Source organism: Saccopteryx leptura, chromosome 2 (assembly GCF_036850995.1).
Source record: "Saccopteryx leptura isolate mSacLep1 chromosome 2, mSacLep1_pri_phased_curated, whole genome shotgun sequence".
Lineage (NCBI taxonomy): Eukaryota > Metazoa > Chordata > Mammalia > Chiroptera > Emballonuridae > Saccopteryx > Saccopteryx leptura.
In genome coordinates, this window is record NC_089504.1 from 365258442 (window position 1) to 365275176 (window position 16735).

At 49.6% G+C, this 16735-nt stretch overlaps 1 protein-coding gene across 5 annotated transcripts in view; it reads right to left on the minus strand.

Moving 5' to 3' along the window:
• The window catches only part of PRPSAP2 (phosphoribosyl pyrophosphate synthetase associated protein 2), a 37525-nt gene that overhangs the window by 3321 nt on the left and 17469 nt on the right, over window positions 1–16735 (minus strand). For all 5 annotated transcript variants that reach the window (XM_066365005.1, XM_066365001.1, XM_066365002.1 and 2 more), the window contains 6 exons: window positions 16269–16441; window positions 13884–13999; window positions 11667–11722; window positions 9218–9366; window positions 6619–6689; window positions 4872–5018 (listed from right to left, as the gene is read on the minus strand). In XM_066365005.1, the coding sequence (XP_066221102.1) occupies window positions 4872–5018; window positions 6619–6689; window positions 9218–9366; window positions 11667–11722; window positions 13884–13999; window positions 16269–16422 (693 nt within the window). In that variant the 5' untranslated portion in view covers window positions 16423–16441. The remainder of the gene's footprint in view (window positions 1–4871; window positions 5019–6618; window positions 6690–9217; window positions 9367–11666; window positions 11723–13883; window positions 14000–16268; window positions 16442–16735) is intronic.

Below are 16735 nucleotides of genomic sequence, written 5' to 3' on the forward strand. Positions count from 1 at the left end.
GACCTGGTTGCCCAGTGCTGGGTGCACAGAGAAGAAATGAGCATGACGTCACCACTGACTGTGGTGATGGTTGTACAATTCTGTGAATGTACTAAAACCACTGACTTATACACTTTTTTTTGGTATTTTTCCGAAGTGAGAAGCAGGGAGGCAGAGAGACAGACTCCTGCATGCGCCCGACTGGGATCCACCCGGCGTGCCCACCAGGGGGCGATGCTCTGCCCATCCTGGGGTGCCGCTCTGTTGCAACCGGAGCCATTCTAGCACCTGAGGCAGAGGCCACAGAGCCATCCCCAGCGCCCGGGCCAACTTTGCTCCAATGGAGCCTTGGCTGTGGGAGGGGAAGAGAGGGACAGAGAGAAAGGAGAGGGGGAAGGGTAGAGAAGTAGAAGGGCGCTTCTCCTGTGTGCCCTGGCCGGGAATCTAACCTGGGACTTCCACACACCAGGCCGACGCTCTAGCACTGAGCCAGCCAACCAGAGCCCAAGTTATACACTTTAAATGGGTGGATTGGCCTGACTTGTGGTGGCGCAGTGGATAAAGTGTTGACCTGGAAATGCTGAAGTTGCCGGTTTGAAACCCTGGGCTTGCCTGGTCAAGGCACATATGGGAGTTGATGCTTCCAGCTCCTCCCCTCGTCTCTCTCTGTCTCTCCTCTCTCTCTCTCTCTCTCTCTCTGTCTCTCCCTCTCCTCTCTAAAATGAATAAATAAAAAATTTAAAAAAAATGGGTGGATTGGATAGTATGTGAACTAAAGCTATTATTTTTAAAAGATTTGATAAAAATGAAAAAAGGAGAAAAGCACTTTTCAACAGCTACAAATGAAAAAAGTTAAAATACTCAGTCTTCTTAAGAAAACAGGGAAGGAGAATAATTTTTTTATTTATAATATGTATATATTCCCTACTTCCAAAATAAGGGTCAAGATAATTTATAACAAAGAAGCACACACAGCCTGATCAGGTGGTGGCACAGTGGACAGAGCACTGATCTGGGATGCTGAGGACCCAGGTTCCAAATCCAGAGGTCGAGGGCTTGAGCACGAGTCTCTGCTGGAGCCCCCCAGTCAAGGCACATGTGAGAAGCAATCAATGAACAACTAAAGTGACGCAACTAAGAGCTGATTTTCTCATCTTTTTGTCTCTCTCTCTTGCAAAAACCCCAAAAGAACAACAACAGAGCAGCACACACAGAAAGGAGATTGTTGAAACAGACGGACAATCAGAAGCTGTTTAGACCAGCGCGGGGGGGGGGGGGGGGGGGGGGGGGGGGGGACAACACACGACACAACACAGTCATAATCACTGTGACCCATTATCTGGCAAAAAATGGAAACATCGAGGTTACGTAAGGCTCGTCACCTGTGAAGGGAAGAGTTCCCAAAGGGGAGAAAGAAACACCTCCCCAGGGGTCAGACGGAGTCCTCCGCACCATCCACACAGCTCCATCCACACAGCTCCACCCACACAGCTCCACCCACACAGCTCCACCCACACAGCTCCACCCACACAGCTCCACCCACACAGCTCCACCCACACAGCTCCACCCACACAGCTCCACCCACACAGCACCACCCACACAGCTCCACCCACACAGCTCCACCCACACAGCTCCACCCACACAGCTCCACCCACACAGCTCCACCCACACAGCTCCACCCACACAGCTCCATCCACACAGCTCCATCCACACAGCTCCACCCACACAGCACCACCCACACAGCTCCACCCACACAGCACCACCCACACAGCTCCACCCACACAGCTCCACCCACACAGCTCCACCCACACAGCTCCACCCACACAGCTCCACCCACACAGCTCCACCCACACAGCTCCACCCACACAGCACCATCCACACAGCTCCACCCACACAGCTCCACCCACACAGCTCCACCCACACAGCACCACCCACACAGCTCCATCCACACAGCTCCACCCACACAGCACCACCCACACAGCTCCACCCACACAGCTCCATCCACACAGCTCCATCCACACAGCTCCACCCACACAGCTCCACCCACACAGCTCCATCCACACAGCTCCATCCACACAGCTCCACCCACACAGCACCACCCACACAGCTCCACCCACACAGCACCACCCACACAGCTCCACCCACACAGCTCCACCCACACAGCTCCACCCACACAGCTCCACCCACACAGCTCCACCCACACAGCACCATCCACACAGCTCCATCCACACAGCTCCATCCACACAGCTCCATCCACACAGCTCGCGTGCCGGGATCCGGGGGGCGGGGGTGGGGGCCTGAGCCCGCTGCACACGCCTCCCGGAGCACACCATGTAGCGCCCTTGTGAGCCGTTTCTCTTACTCAATATCCACCCTCGGTGGGAAATGAATTCCCTAAATTTATTCTAACCATTTTTTAAAATAACAGATTAATTGACACATCATTCATATACCACACAATTCACCCATTGTTTTCAAGGTGAACAAATTAATATTACTTTGTGCAAGCAGATCAAGTGCTACCGATTTTTTCTATCAGTTTCCTCTCAAACACTGAAAATCACAGTGCTCTATTCTGGGAACAGCCAACCCACCCACTTGATGTGTACAATTCAGCAGTTTCCAGAAAGCCCCGAGTTTAACCCCAGTGTTTCGAGTCTGCCCGAGGAGGTCCTCCGTGCTGTCACTCTCACCCCTCGTCCCCACCCCCAGCCCTGCGGCATCACGTCCTATCTGTGTAGAGGCCTCTTCTGCACATTTCATTTGACAACTCTCAATTTAAGAACAGAGACTCTGGGTGGGGGTACACAGTGCAGTGTACAGATCACGTACTAGAGACTGCACCTGAGACCGCAGGACCCTATGGCCCACATCAACCCAGTAAATCATGTACAAAAAGAAAGACAAGCACTTCGGATCCTGCTCTGCAACCCCACGCACCACCCTCTTCTGGAAGGTGGGAATCAGCCTCTTCCTCCTCCTCTGACTCTCACTTCTGTGACCCTGCTGTGACTTCCCCTTGTTCACACCTGCCATCTGTGCAGCCACGTTCTGTGTCCGCTTACAGAGAAACCTTCGCTCCCGACCAGCGTGGACACAGGAGCTGGTTCAGCCGCGGTCTCCTGCCCCCGTTCCATCCTGCACACCGGTGCCGGTGCTCACAGGGACGCAGAGAATCTGCAGGGGTGGCCTCAACACTCGGTGCTCCACTGTGACTCTCGCCTGCCCCTGCTGGCTTAGGCCTTTCCTCCAGTGTCCCCTCTGCCTCAGAGGCCTGGCTCCAGCAGGCCCCCTCCGCCCTCCTCTGCTGGGCGGTTTCTAACTGGCCCACAAACAGCACCTGTGAGCACCCCATCTATGCCTGTGGACAGACTGGTGAGAGCGGCCCTGTGCCTTCAGTCTTCTCACGTTACTTAATATGTGAATTCTGTATTAATTATGTCATTCTGGTTCTTAGTCCCTTCTGCCCAGCTGAGGGAGGAGGCTGGATTGATCAGAGCCGTGCGAGTCTGGCCTCTTGTCTGTACTAGAGAACCTTGAGGCCCTGGCCGGTTGGCTCAGTGGTAGAGCGTCGGCCTGGTGTGCAGAAGTCCCGGGTTCGATTCCCGGCCAGGGCACACAGGAGAAGCACCCATCTGCTTCTCCACCCCTCCCCCTCTCCTTCCTCTCTCTCTCTCTCTCTTCCCCTCCCGCAGCCGAGGCTCCATTGGAGCAAAGATGGCCCGGGCGCTGGGGATGGCTCCTTGGCCTCTGCCCCAGGCGCTAGAGTGGCTCTGGTCACAACAGAGCGACTCCCAGGATGGGCAGAGCATCGCCCCCTGGTGGGCAGAGTGTCGCCCCCTGGTGGGCGTGCTGGGTGGATCCCGGTCGGGCGCATGCGGGAGTCTGTCTGACTGTCTCTCCCCGTGTCTAGCTTCAGAAAAATACAAAAAAAGAAAAAAAAAGAAAAAAGAACCTTGAACCCATCAAAGGGGATGACCTTGGGGTCAGGCTCAAGGAGACCCAATGTGAAGAGTACAACTATGATACTTGGATTCAATACCCAGGGTCTAAATGGGACAGCTCTTCTCCTTCAGAGACAATAAAAATGTGGTTTATACACTCAATCCCCCACAAAGCAGGTCAGCAAACCTGGACAGCCTCCCTCCAGCCCTGCTGGCCTTCCTCTCTAGACTTCCCGTCCCGAGCAGCCGCCCTGGGGAGAGAGCTCCAAATGTCCAGGCTAGGAACTGAGTGGTCTCCAGTCACTTACCTTTTCTTTTTTTTTTTTTTAAACAGGGACAGAGAGAGTCAGAGAGAGGGACAGACAGACAGGAACGGAGAGAGATGAGAAGCATCAATCATCAGTTTTTCGTTGCGACACCTTAATTGTTCATTGATTGCTTTCTCATATGTGCCATGACAGCAGGCCTTCAGCAGACCGAGTAACCCCTTGCTCCAGCCAGCGACCTTGGGTCCAAGCTGGGTCAAGCCAGATGAGCCTGCGCTCAAGTTGGCGACCTCGGGGTCTCGAACCTGGGTCCTCTGCATCCCAGTCCAACGCTCTATCCACTGTGCCACCGCCTGGTCAGGCCACTTACCTTTTCTGATGCACAATTCTCACCTCCCTGAAAGGGGCGCCCACATGGACCCTGCCAGGGCTCAGGGAGGGTGTGTGCACAGCCTTGGGCAGGTCACACAGACTACATACTGCTTTTATGAGAGCTATCAGGACCATTAAGTATTACCAAGGGGGAAAGACAGAGGCTCTAGTAAAGGAAACACAAACACAACCCATTTAATCCACTCAGAACCACAGAAGAGTGCCTTCTTCACCTCCCCCTGTGACTACGGACCAGGCAGGGGCCAGAGCAGCAGGGCAGCTGTGCCCACACACAGGCGGGCGCGGTTACCTCGTCGATGGCAGATTCTTCGATCAGTCGGGGAGCATCTGAAGACAACAGGCCATGGGTCGCCATCACGAAGATCTTGTATGCCCCTCTCTCCTTCAGGGTCTCCGCTGCGGCGAGAAAGCTGTCCACGTCGTCGATGATGTCATCCTGCCAAGTCCCAGATTGAGCACAACAACGTCCACCATCCCTTTTGCAAGGTGGGTTCAGACAAGCAGGAAAAGGAAGGGGTCTGACTGATGTGAGGGCCGTAGACCTGCTGCTTCGCTTTGAGACGCCCAGACGGCACGGCCCTGTCACCACCCCCACTGGGCTCTCAGGGCCCCGCCCAGCAAGTCTGCAGCTGTCACGACAGCTGTCACATCTCCCTCCCACATGTGGTGTTCCTGGGGTCCCCAACTCTGTACCCTCCATCCGGCACTGGGCCTGCACCATGCCGGTGCTCCAATTTTGTAAAAAGTCACAAAGTACACAGACTTCATCATATAAACATCAAAAACACGCAGAATGTAGAGTTTAGGGATACATGTACTCACGGCAGAACGTAAGGACAGTAAAGGGCATGAATGACAACTGGGGGGGGGACAGGACAATGACAACTGGGGGGGGCAGGACAATGACAACTGGGGGGGGACAGGACAATGACAACTGGGGGGGGACAGGACAATGACAACTGGGGGGGGAGACAGGACAATGACAACTGGGGGGGGACAGGACAATGACAACTGGGGGGGACAGGACAATGACAACTGGGGGGACAGGACAATGACAACTGGGGGGGACAGGACAATGACAACTGGGGGGGAGACAGGACAAAGCCCAGAGGCACTAACAGAGCACACGCCCATGTTCTGCTTCTAAGCTGAGTGGCGAGGACCCATGTGTTCTCGTTTTGTTCTTATTTAAACTATACAGGCATTAAATGTACTCCTTTTGAGCACTGGTTCTGTGAAGTGTGGCAGGATGTGTGTCTTAAACAGTTATAATCAATTTTGTTTCTTTTTTTTTAATTTTTAAATTTATTTTTAGAGAGAGGAATGGAGAGAGAGAGAGACAAGAATATCAATCTGTTCCTGGATGTGCTCTGACCAGGGATCGAACTGACAACCTCTGCACTTCAGGACAATGCTTCAACCAACTGAGCTATCTGGCCAGGGCAACTTTGTTTCCTATTTTGATCACAAAACAATTCCTCATGTTATGACAAACAGCTGCACAATATTTAGTTAACTAAGCAGTCAGCAATTTCTTTTTCTTTTTTCCTGTGGCAGAGACAGAGAGAGACAAAGAGAGTCAAAGAGAGGGACAGATAGGAACAGACAGACAGGAAGGGAGAGGGATGAGAAATATCAATTCTTCGTTGCAGTTCCCTAGTTGTTCATTGATTGCTTTCTCAGATGTGTCTTGACCAGGGGGCTACAGCAGACCGAGTGACTCCTTGGGCTCAAGCTGGTGAGCTTTGCTCAAACCAGATGAGCCCGCACTCAAGCTGGGGACCTCAGGGTCTCGAACCTGGTTCCTCCGCATCCCAGTCCGATGCTCTATCTACTGTGCCACCGCCTGGTCAGGCAGCGATTTCTTAATAAACTAAGAATAACAATTTTCAATTTTTGGATCCACATAAATATTTAGTGCAAGAGATAGCAACTTAAATGAGACTTCCTGGCCACACTTCTACCCACACAATTAACAACAAGTAAACACAGTGACAGTGGTGAACAGGACAACTGATAGCAAGAGGCTCACGTACCACGATGATGGCGATCCTCCCGCCCACGTCGCCCACAACGGTGATCGGGGGCTTCTCCTTGGGGATCAGCACTGGTCAGGACAAAACACAGACACACACGTTTCTATATTAAAAAGCCAAAGCATTTAAAAAGTCAATGTCTCCTGATAAAAAGAACCAAGAAACTAGAAACAGAGGCACCTCCTTACTGATAAAAAATAACCATGAGCCTGACTAGGCGGTGGCGCAGTGAATAGAGCGTTGGACTGGGACGCAGAGGACCCAATCACCACCCCGAGGTCACCAGCTTGAGCGTGGGCTCATCACAGCTTGAGTGTGGGATCATAGACATGACACCAAGGTCACTGGCTCGACCCAAGGTCTCTGGCTTGAGCAAGGAGTCACTCGCTCTACTGCAGCCCCCCACCCACTCAAGGCACATACGAGAAAGCAATCAATGAACAATTAAGGTGCTGCAACAAAAAATGGATGCTTCTCATCTCTCTCCCTTCCTGTCTGTCTGTCCCTCTCTCTGTCTCTATCATAAAAATAAAATAAAATAAAATAAAAAGGCAACCATGAAAACCTCAGAGCTCTATCACTGACTCAGTGAGAGACTGACCACGTTCTCCTAGGACCAGGGACAGATGGCTGTGTCCCTACGTCTGCACTGCGCGAGCCCAGGTCTGGACGTAGTGACATAGTGCTGTGAGGACGTCCACTGTCCTCACTGCCGTTCCACACTGGCCTGGGTGTGCTAGCCAGGGCACTTACACAAGAAAAGAAATAAAATGTAGCCACATGGACAGGAAGAAGTCAAGTTATCTCTATTAGCAAACGACATGCTTCTACATACAGAAAATACAAAAAAAAACTACAAAAAAAACAAAAAAATCTACCCAAGCTAACATACAAACTCACCAGAGTTGAAAGGTAACAATATTAACACACAAAACTCAACTGTTTCTACATACCAGCATTGAGCAACTCTAAGAAGAAATTAAAATCCAACTCCACTTAAAAAGTATCTAAAAGAATAAAATACCTAGGAATAAATTTATCTAAGGAGGCGAGAGACTTGCACACACACTGAAAACTACCCCACACCATGAGAAGATACTGCAGAGCAGCTGAAGGCAAAGACAGCCTGGCTCACAGGGCAGGGAGCCTGAGGCTGTTAGGGCGCCAGTGCTCCCAGGGGACCCCGAGTCATGCAGGTCCTGTCCCGGTCTCAACGCTGCTTGTGCAGAAATGAACGATAATAAAATTCAGATGGAAATGCAAGGGACCCCAAGTAGCCAGAATCTTTTTTAAAATGGAAGAATTAAAGTGGAAGACTCACACTTCCCAGTTTTTAAACCTATTGCAACACTTTTTCTGTTTTTCAATTACAGTCGACATTAACCTTTATTAATTAAAACAATGTGGTGCTGACCTAGAGATGTAGATCAATGCAATACAACTGAGAGTCTCGAAATAAACCCAGACACGCATGGTCAACTGATTGCCCTGCTTTACACGATGAAGGTGACATAGAGTATCGTGTCAGTGTAAGGTGCACATACAAAGTATCAGTTCATAGGCACCCATACTGCCAAATGATCACCACGAAAAGATCACTCAGCACAGATGTATCACCTCACATGACAATTTCCAAGTGTGTGGTGAAAAAATTTAAGACCTACTCTCTTAGCAACTTTTGAGTACGTGACAAAGCATCGTTAACTCGAGTCGCCATGAGGTACATCTGACTCCCCTCACCCCGCAGACTTCCTCATCTTCTAAAGGGAAGTCTGTGCCCTCAACCAGCACCTCCAATTCCCGCCCCCCAGCCCCTGGCAGCTACTGTTCCACTCTGCTCCTGTGAGTCCGGGGTTTCGTCTTGTTTTCTAGACCCTGCATATAAGTGAGGTCACACAGTGTTTGTCTGACTGACTTCACTTGGCGTTAACACACTCAGGTCCACCCCTGTCGTCACCAGTGGCGACTCCCTTTCTCACAGCTGAGTAACAAGCACATTTCTTTATCAGTTCATCCACCGATGAACACTTAGGAATGATTTTTCACAAAGGTGGCAGGACCACTCAGTGGAGAAAGAACTGTCTTTCAACAAACGGTGCTAGAAAAATTGAATATTCGCACGCAAAAGAATGAAGCTGGACTCCTATTTTATATGATATACAGAATTTAACTTAAAATGGATCAAAGACCTGAAATAAGAGTGAAACTAAAACGAGAAAACTCTAAGTAGTAAACCTACATGACCCTGAGTTTGGCAACAGGAGTTTACTAAGCTCTACCCTCTGATAAGCCACATAGACTCTTCTAATACTTCACAATAAAATCGACACTTCAGTGAGAAACTTGTGCTTATGTTAAACTACAAGAGATTACAGAGTAAGTGAATGGCATTCCCTCAATGGCCACACCAAGTCTGAAGTGTGAGCACGCTCAGCTTTGCTACGATCCGACTGCTTCTGAAGGCTCTACGTCCACAGGGCCCTCGGAAGTGCTCCTGTCACAACCAGGCAACTTAAAAAACAAGTAATTCCTATTTGAAAAAAATTAAGTCAGCCTTAAAATCAGAGAGAGAAGCAGAAAAGCGGGCCAGCACACTTACTGGGGATCTCCAGGCTGGGGTGGATGGCCGCCACACTCCTGACCACGGGTGGGGAGTGCCGGCCGTCCACCAGGTCGGACTCGGCGTCCTGCGCCTCTCCGTGAATCACTGCAATCCCCAGTCGGAGGCGCTCAGCAAAGGACTGGGCCCTGAGGGAGAGCACGAGACAGTTCAGACATCAAGCAGCACTGTCTCTGTTCATGTAGATGGAAGAAACATTAAAAGGACACAAAATGTAGTTTCCCAAAAGATTAATGAAAAGAAGGTATTAGAATAACCTGAGCCTGACCAGGTGGTGGCGCAGTGGATAGAGCGTCAGACTGGGATGCGGAGGACCCAGGTTCAAGACCCCGACGTCGCCAGTTTGAGCGCGGGCTCATCTGGCTTGTGCAAAAAAAAGCTCACCAGCTTGGACCCGAGGTCGCTGGCTCAAGCAAGGGGTTACTCAGTCTGCTGTAGTCCCATGGTCAAGGCACATATGAGAAAGCAATGAATAACTAAGGTGTCGCAACGAAAAACTGATGATTGATGCTTCTCATCTCTCTCCGTTCCTGTCTGTCTGTCCCTATCTATCCCTCTCTCTGACTCTCTCTCTCTCTGTCCCTGTAAAAAAATAATTTAAAAAAAAAAAGGATAATAGAATAACCTGAGTCTTAGACTCCAGGACAAAGTACGGAGACTGCATGGAATAAACACATCCCGCTGGTGGGCCCCACTGGTTGGCTCAGTGGAAGAGCATTGGCCCAGCGTGTGGATGTCCTGGGTTCGATTCCCAGTCAGGGCACACAGGAGAAAAGGAGAAAGCCCACCTGCTTCTCCACCCCTCCCCCTACTGTCTGCCTCCCTCTTCCCCTCCCACAGCCATGGCTCGCCCAGGCGTGGCCCTGGGAGCTGGGGATGGCTCCATGGAGCCTCTGCCTCAGGTGCTAAAAACAGCTGGGCTGCCAGCATGGCCCCAGATGGGCAGAGCATGGGCCTCAGCCAGGGGCTGCCGGGTGGATCCGGGTCAGGACGCATGTGGGAATCTGTCTATCTCCTCTCCTCTCACTTGGGAAAAGAAGAAGAAAAAAGATGTCTCTATTCCGAAATGAGTCATTTTGCTGCTGTGATTTAAGCAGATGAGCAGTCAGACAGATGACAGGCTTCCTGAAGGAAGCGTGCGTGGGCACAGCCCTGGCTGCACTGGGAGGTCGGCTCTAAGAACAGGGCAAGGTCCGAGTTTATCACAAATGTCCCTAATTAATATACTAAATGCCTTTCTTAATTTATAATGGAAAACTACATCTCTGCAATCCTTGATTTATCAACGCCTTACTACGTGCAAGTGCTCCTGTGCCTTTCAGTATTAGGAGTCGTGGTCCAGGATAAAAACGCCCACTTTCTTTCATTCCACAAGACTCAGCAGTGATGGATGCAGTGGGCAACGATATTCAATTGTGGAAAGTAACTTTAAAAGAGCTTTTTAAGGCCCTGGCCGGTCGGCCTGACATGTGGAAGTCCCGGGTTCGATTCCCGGCCAGGGCACACAGGAGAAGCGCCCATCTGCTTCTCCACCCCTCCCCTTCCCCTTTCGCCCCCTTCTTTGTCTTCCCCTCCTGCAGCCATGGCTCAACTGGTTCTAGCGAGTTGGCCTCTGGGCGCTGAGGATGGATGGCTCTGTGGTCTCTACCTCAGGAGCTAAAAAAAAAAAATGGCTTGGTTGCTGAGCAACAGAGCAACACCCCTGGTGGGTAGAGCATCGCCCCCTGGTGGGCATGCCGGGTGGATCCCGGTCGGGCCCATGCAGGAGTTTATCTCTGCCTCCCCGCATCTCACTAAAAAAAATAAAAATTTTAAAAAATAAAGCATGTTTAAGAAAAAGACTTCATTCCTAGTTCCTACATTTGATTTTGCTCTTCCTTCTTGGGAGTGGCTACCCAGAGAATGCTGTGTCCCCAGCCCCACGTGACTCATCGGCTCCCCCAGGTCCCCGGGATCGGTCAGCACTGCCCCATTTGAATGCCTCAGGGTTTTTTCGTTTTGTTAAATGTCACCTTTTAACACATACCAGTACGTGACCACTGGCCTGGATACAATTCTGTTAATAAATTACTGGGTTCAAGACAGTGAACACCACAAAGTGTATTTGCTAGCATTAGAAATGCCAGATTTGAAGGTCAGCAACAAGCAGCTGCCAATCCGGGAGTAGGAAGCGCTATGCTGAGACTCCCGACCTGGAAGGCTCTGGTTGAGAAATGTGACTGGTGCTCACTGAAGGGTGTTGAAAAAAGAAGGAAAAGTGATCGTCACTTAATAAATAGAGCTGGCAGACAACCTTTTAAACTATCAGTCCATGAAATAAAAACAGGGCACCAGTGGGAGCCACTGAGGCTGAATGCAGAGACTGGGATGACTGAGGACAGGACCCTGCACAGGGCCGAGGGGGAACTCAGCCGAGCCTCCCACCTACCTCTTGGCTGAGGCTGGAGACTTGGCTACGATCACCGCATTCCTGTAATCCGGGATCTGGGACAGATGAGAGGTCAGGAATTACCGTCAGGATCCCACAAGGCTATTCACCCCAACACCCAACAACAAATAAAAAGAAACAGTACAATGAACTCAAAAAATGTCATCTGGTCACGTGAAAGTTTTCCAAACAGAAAATTTCTTATTTTTTTTCCCTTTTATTTTTTTTATTCAGTGAGAGGAGGAGAGGCAGAGAGACAGACTCCTGTGTGCGCTCCAATGGAGATCCACCTGGCAATCCCACTAGGGGGCGATGCTCTGCCCATCTGGGGCATTGTTCCGTTGCTCAGCTACCGAGCTCTTTTTAGCACCTGGAGGCCATGGAACCATCCTCAGCACCCAGGGCCAACTCATTCTAATCGAGCTATGGCTGCAGGAGAGGAAGAGGAAGAGAGAGAGAAAGAGAAAGAGAAAGAGAGAGAGAGAGAGAGAGAGAAAGAGAGGCAAGTAGTGGAGAAGCAGATGGGCACTTTTCTTGAGTGCCCTGACTGGGAATTGAACTCAGGACATCCACACGCCATGATGACGCTCTATCACTGAGCAAACTAGCCAAGGCCTAAAATCAATTTTTTATTTATTGATTTTAGTGAGAGGGGAAGGGAGAGAGATACAGGAACATACGTCTGCTCTTGGTATGTGCCCTGACCAGGGATCAAACCAACAACCTCTATGCTTCAGGACGATGTTCTAACCAACAGAGCTAACCAACCAGAGCTGAGAAAATTTCAAGGTATATTTCTCCTTTGGAAATTAAAACACCTACCTAGGAAAAAGTATTATCAAGGTATGAGCCCCAAAGACCTCTTTTAAGAAAAGACCTCTTTTTTATTTTATTATTATTATTTTTTTTGTATTTTTCTGAAGCTAGAAATGGGGAGAGACAGTCAGACAGACTCCCACATGCGCCCGACCGGGATCCACCCAGCACTCCCACCAGGGGCAACGCTCTGCCCACCAGGGGGCGATGCTCTGCCCCTCCAGGGCGTCGCTCTGCCGCGATCAGAGCCACTCTAGTGCCTGGGGCAGAGGCCAAGGAGCCATCCCCAGCGCCCGGGCCATCTTTGCTCCAATGGAGCCTTGGCTGCGGGAGGGGAAGAGAGAGACGGGGGGGGGGGGTGGAGAAGCAAATGGGCGCTTCTCCTATGTGCCCTGGCCGGGAATCGAACCCTGGTCCCCCGCACACCAGGCCGACGCTCTACCGCTGAGCCAACTGGAGAAAAGACCTCTTTTAAGAAAAGACCCAGGCTAATAGGTGATTAGCTCATTTCTATGTGCCAGCAAATACTGATAATGTCATATAAGGATATTTTTATAGTCATCAGGAAGTTGTCATTTCATAGTACAAGGATGATACCCATCCAAATCTGAATCCAAGGTAATTGTCAAATTCCAAACTAGTACAAACAACTATTTGCTGTATCTCAGTCATGTACTAAAGAAACCAATTTGTTAAAAGACAATCAGCCCAGTGCTCTTTTAAGAATAGAATATTACGAACCCTTAAGAAAATAATTAAAATATCAGTCTGCTCTGGAGTCATTAAAGTGGAACACTTGAAATGATCTGTGCTACTGATAATTATACTTGAAGATACATCCACGATCAACTTCTAGGAGTTCAGAAGACAGAATTAGGTGCTGGCCGGTTTGCTCAGTGGTAGTGTCGGCCCGGTATGTGGATGTCCCGAATTTGATTCTTGGTCGGGGCACACAGGAGAAGTGACCATCTGCTTTTCCACCCCTTCCCCTCCCCTTCTTCTTTTTTGCTCTTTCTCTTCCCCTCCCACAGCCATGGCTCAAATTTGAGTAAGTTGGCCCCGGGCACTAAGGATGGCTCCATGGTCTTGCCTCAGGTGCTAAAAATAGCTTGGTTGCTGAGCAATGGAGCAGCAGCCCCAAATGAGCAGAGCACTGGCTCCAGACAGGGTTGCTGGGTAGATCCTGGTCTGGGTGCATGCAGGAGTCTATGTCTCTGTCTCTCCGCCTCTCACTTAAAAGAAGAAAAAAAGATTTTTAATATATAGTGGGTTGCATTTCTAAAATAAATGGAACTTTAAGAGAATAGATCAGGTTTTAATCCTTTATGGACAGCCCAGGGACATGGAAATGTCTTTCAACCTTAATGAGTATGTTAAAATAAGAAGTCTGAGCTAGCTCACCTCTTCCTGAATATACTGTAACAAGAAGGGAGATGCTCTTAAATTATCAACAGGAATATTGAAGAAGCCCTGAATTTCCTTCTGGTGTAAATCCATTGTTATAAGATGAGTCAGACCTTTGAAAATAAAGCAGACACAAACACATAAAGAGTTTAACAACCAGTTGAACTATATCATGAGTACTGTATAAAATAGAATGCTATATATAGTAAGTTACTATTAAAAATTGTTCTCATCAAAACAAGTCAGTATCTTTTGCCTGGTGGGTGGTGGTGCAGTGGATAAAGCATCAACCCAGAATGCTGAGGTGGCAGGTTCGAAACCCCGAGTTTGCCGTTCTGAGGGCGTCGGCATGGGGTCGCTGGCTTGAGCACGGGGCACTGACACAGTGCGGTCAAAGCACGGAGAAGCAGCTCAGTGCACAACTGAGTGAAAGCAACTACGACCTGACGCTTCTCCCCCTCTGTCTCCCCCCAAAAAACAAATTCGGCATCTTTCTCCTATCTCAGCTGTTTTAGTGTGGGACTAAGATAACAGAAAACACATACACTGGAGTCTGCCCCCAGTTCCTGACACAGAGATCCTAAACCCTGTGACTTCCTGAGTGGTAAGAGCACAGGAGCGTCTCTCGCACTAACGCGGTGGCGCTGGGCGGGGGCTGCACCAGGAAGACAAGCCGCACTCAGAAGCTTAGTGTTTTTAGCCCGTCCTCCTTCCTCCAGAGAGGGGAGAGGAGTCAGAAATGGAGTTAGTGAAGGACTGTGTGTATGAGAAGCCTCCATGACACCCCACCAGCAAGGATTCCGACCTCCTGAGCTCATGCCCAGGTGGAGGCACTAACTGGGGAGAGTAGTCTATCCGGAGAGGGCACTGAGCTCTGTGCCCCTCAGTCCCACAGACCGTGCCCTACAATCTCTCCCTCCAGATGTTGGTCTGTATCCTTATAATAAACTGGTCAACAGTAAGTTAACCATCTCCTTAAGTTCTAAGAGCTGCTCTAGCAAATGAACCAAACCCAAGGGGATGATGGAAACTTCAGATTTATAGACGACAGGCTGGAAGCACAGGTGACGACCTAAACTTGCAACCGGCGTCTGAATGGGGTGGGGCAGTGTTGTGGGACTGAGCCCTTGGTCTGGAATCTGACACTCTCTCCAAGTAGAGAGTGCCAGATTTAGTTCAACTGTAGGACACCCAGCTGATGTCAAGAACAGTGTTCGGTGTGAGCAGTAAAGGAGACAGGAGGGAGGTAGAAACCTGGAGAACTGCACCCTTCCTTCCTGTTCCAGAGGGAAAGACAGGGTGGGTTTCCTCACACAGATGCAGGACTTTCACATCAATTTGAAGTCTTAAAGGAGCAAAGATAATAGTAACAAAGAAATACTTCTAATAATTATACTATAGCACGTTATATCTCCTTGAAGTTTCCTTAGTATGCATGGCAAAGCCAAGCTAAAACAAATACTGTCTTGAGATATTAAAGCAAACTGTACAGCCTGTAACTAGAAAAAACGAAGAACCTTCACCCATTGGCTCATGAAAGGCTATCTGAAATAATCACTATAAAAGTTAAGGAAAATTCAATCAGAAGAAATTTGAAAAGCAAAACTTTCCAAAAGAGCCGGAAAGTAAGCCCAACGTTCCGCCTAGGAGCCGGGTTCGAGGAGAAGGAAGAACCATCCCAGGTCAGGTCAGCAGCCTGCCCCGCCAGCGAGCTACCCCCACAGGGTCTCGGGGGGATGCTCTAGAGGTTGCTGGGGTTTGGGTTTTGAATTCTTTGGAATGCTACAGTAGAAAATTTATTCTACAGTGAGTGTGAGTTAAAATGTAGTGCTATAGGACTTTTTATTCTTCTCTCTGTGCAAACACTCTGTGACTGGGCCTTCTATAATCATATACACACAGGCCGCACACACAGGCACAATGACAGCTCTGAAGATTATTTAGAAACAAGGGAGAGACACTGAGGATGTGACCTGAAAATGCACGACACGAAATAACGCACATGGTTTGCGAGATACACCAGCCTGTCCTAGGAAAAGGGAAGAGACTAAAATAGAAAGTTGCTGTGTTACAACTGTCTGTTCCGAGTGCCTTTTCTCCCTTTGAAAATGACTTACTATGATTTTAACTCGTCATTTCAATATTTTTAAATAAAGAACTTAGGAAAAAATAAGCCATTTTCACTACTTTTATGTTTTGGGGAGTTAGGAACAGGAGAGAATTCTCTGCACTGTTTTCTCATAAACTACTAACATCAAAATCTGTATCGCCGTTTTTACTCCACTCAGTATTCTAATTTAGCTTTTAGAATGCTCTACAATTTCTAAGGTAAAATAAAACTCCCAGGTTCCCAGTGAGTGGTCAGCCATCTGCCCTTCCTACCAGCTTTGCACATCATGGACGCCAGCAGCTTGGACACGATGGAGCCTCTCTTCCTCATCTTGCACTGCTTGCTGTACGGGAAGTAGGGGATCACGCCAATGATGCTCTTCGCGCAGGACGTCTTACACGCATAGACCATGATCAGGAGCTCCATGATGGTGGTGTTCACGTCCCTGCAGCCCAGGAGAGAAGCCCCAGCAAGGAACGTAAGACACCTGATAAGAGCTCCCCGTTCCAACAGAGTGTAAGCAATTCATGCCTTACCGAGACTTATCAAGGCATGAGAAGGAACCAATCAATTGCTCTCTCCCCCCTGGCGCCCCCCTCACTCCCCCCCAGCCAGTGATCCTACTTCTGCCACAGGCTCCCACCACCACGTGCAACTGCATCTGAGAAGTCCACCTGCCCTGCCCATCAGAGAGGGAGAGGGACACATTTTCCACACCAAAGTGACTCTGAAATTAGTC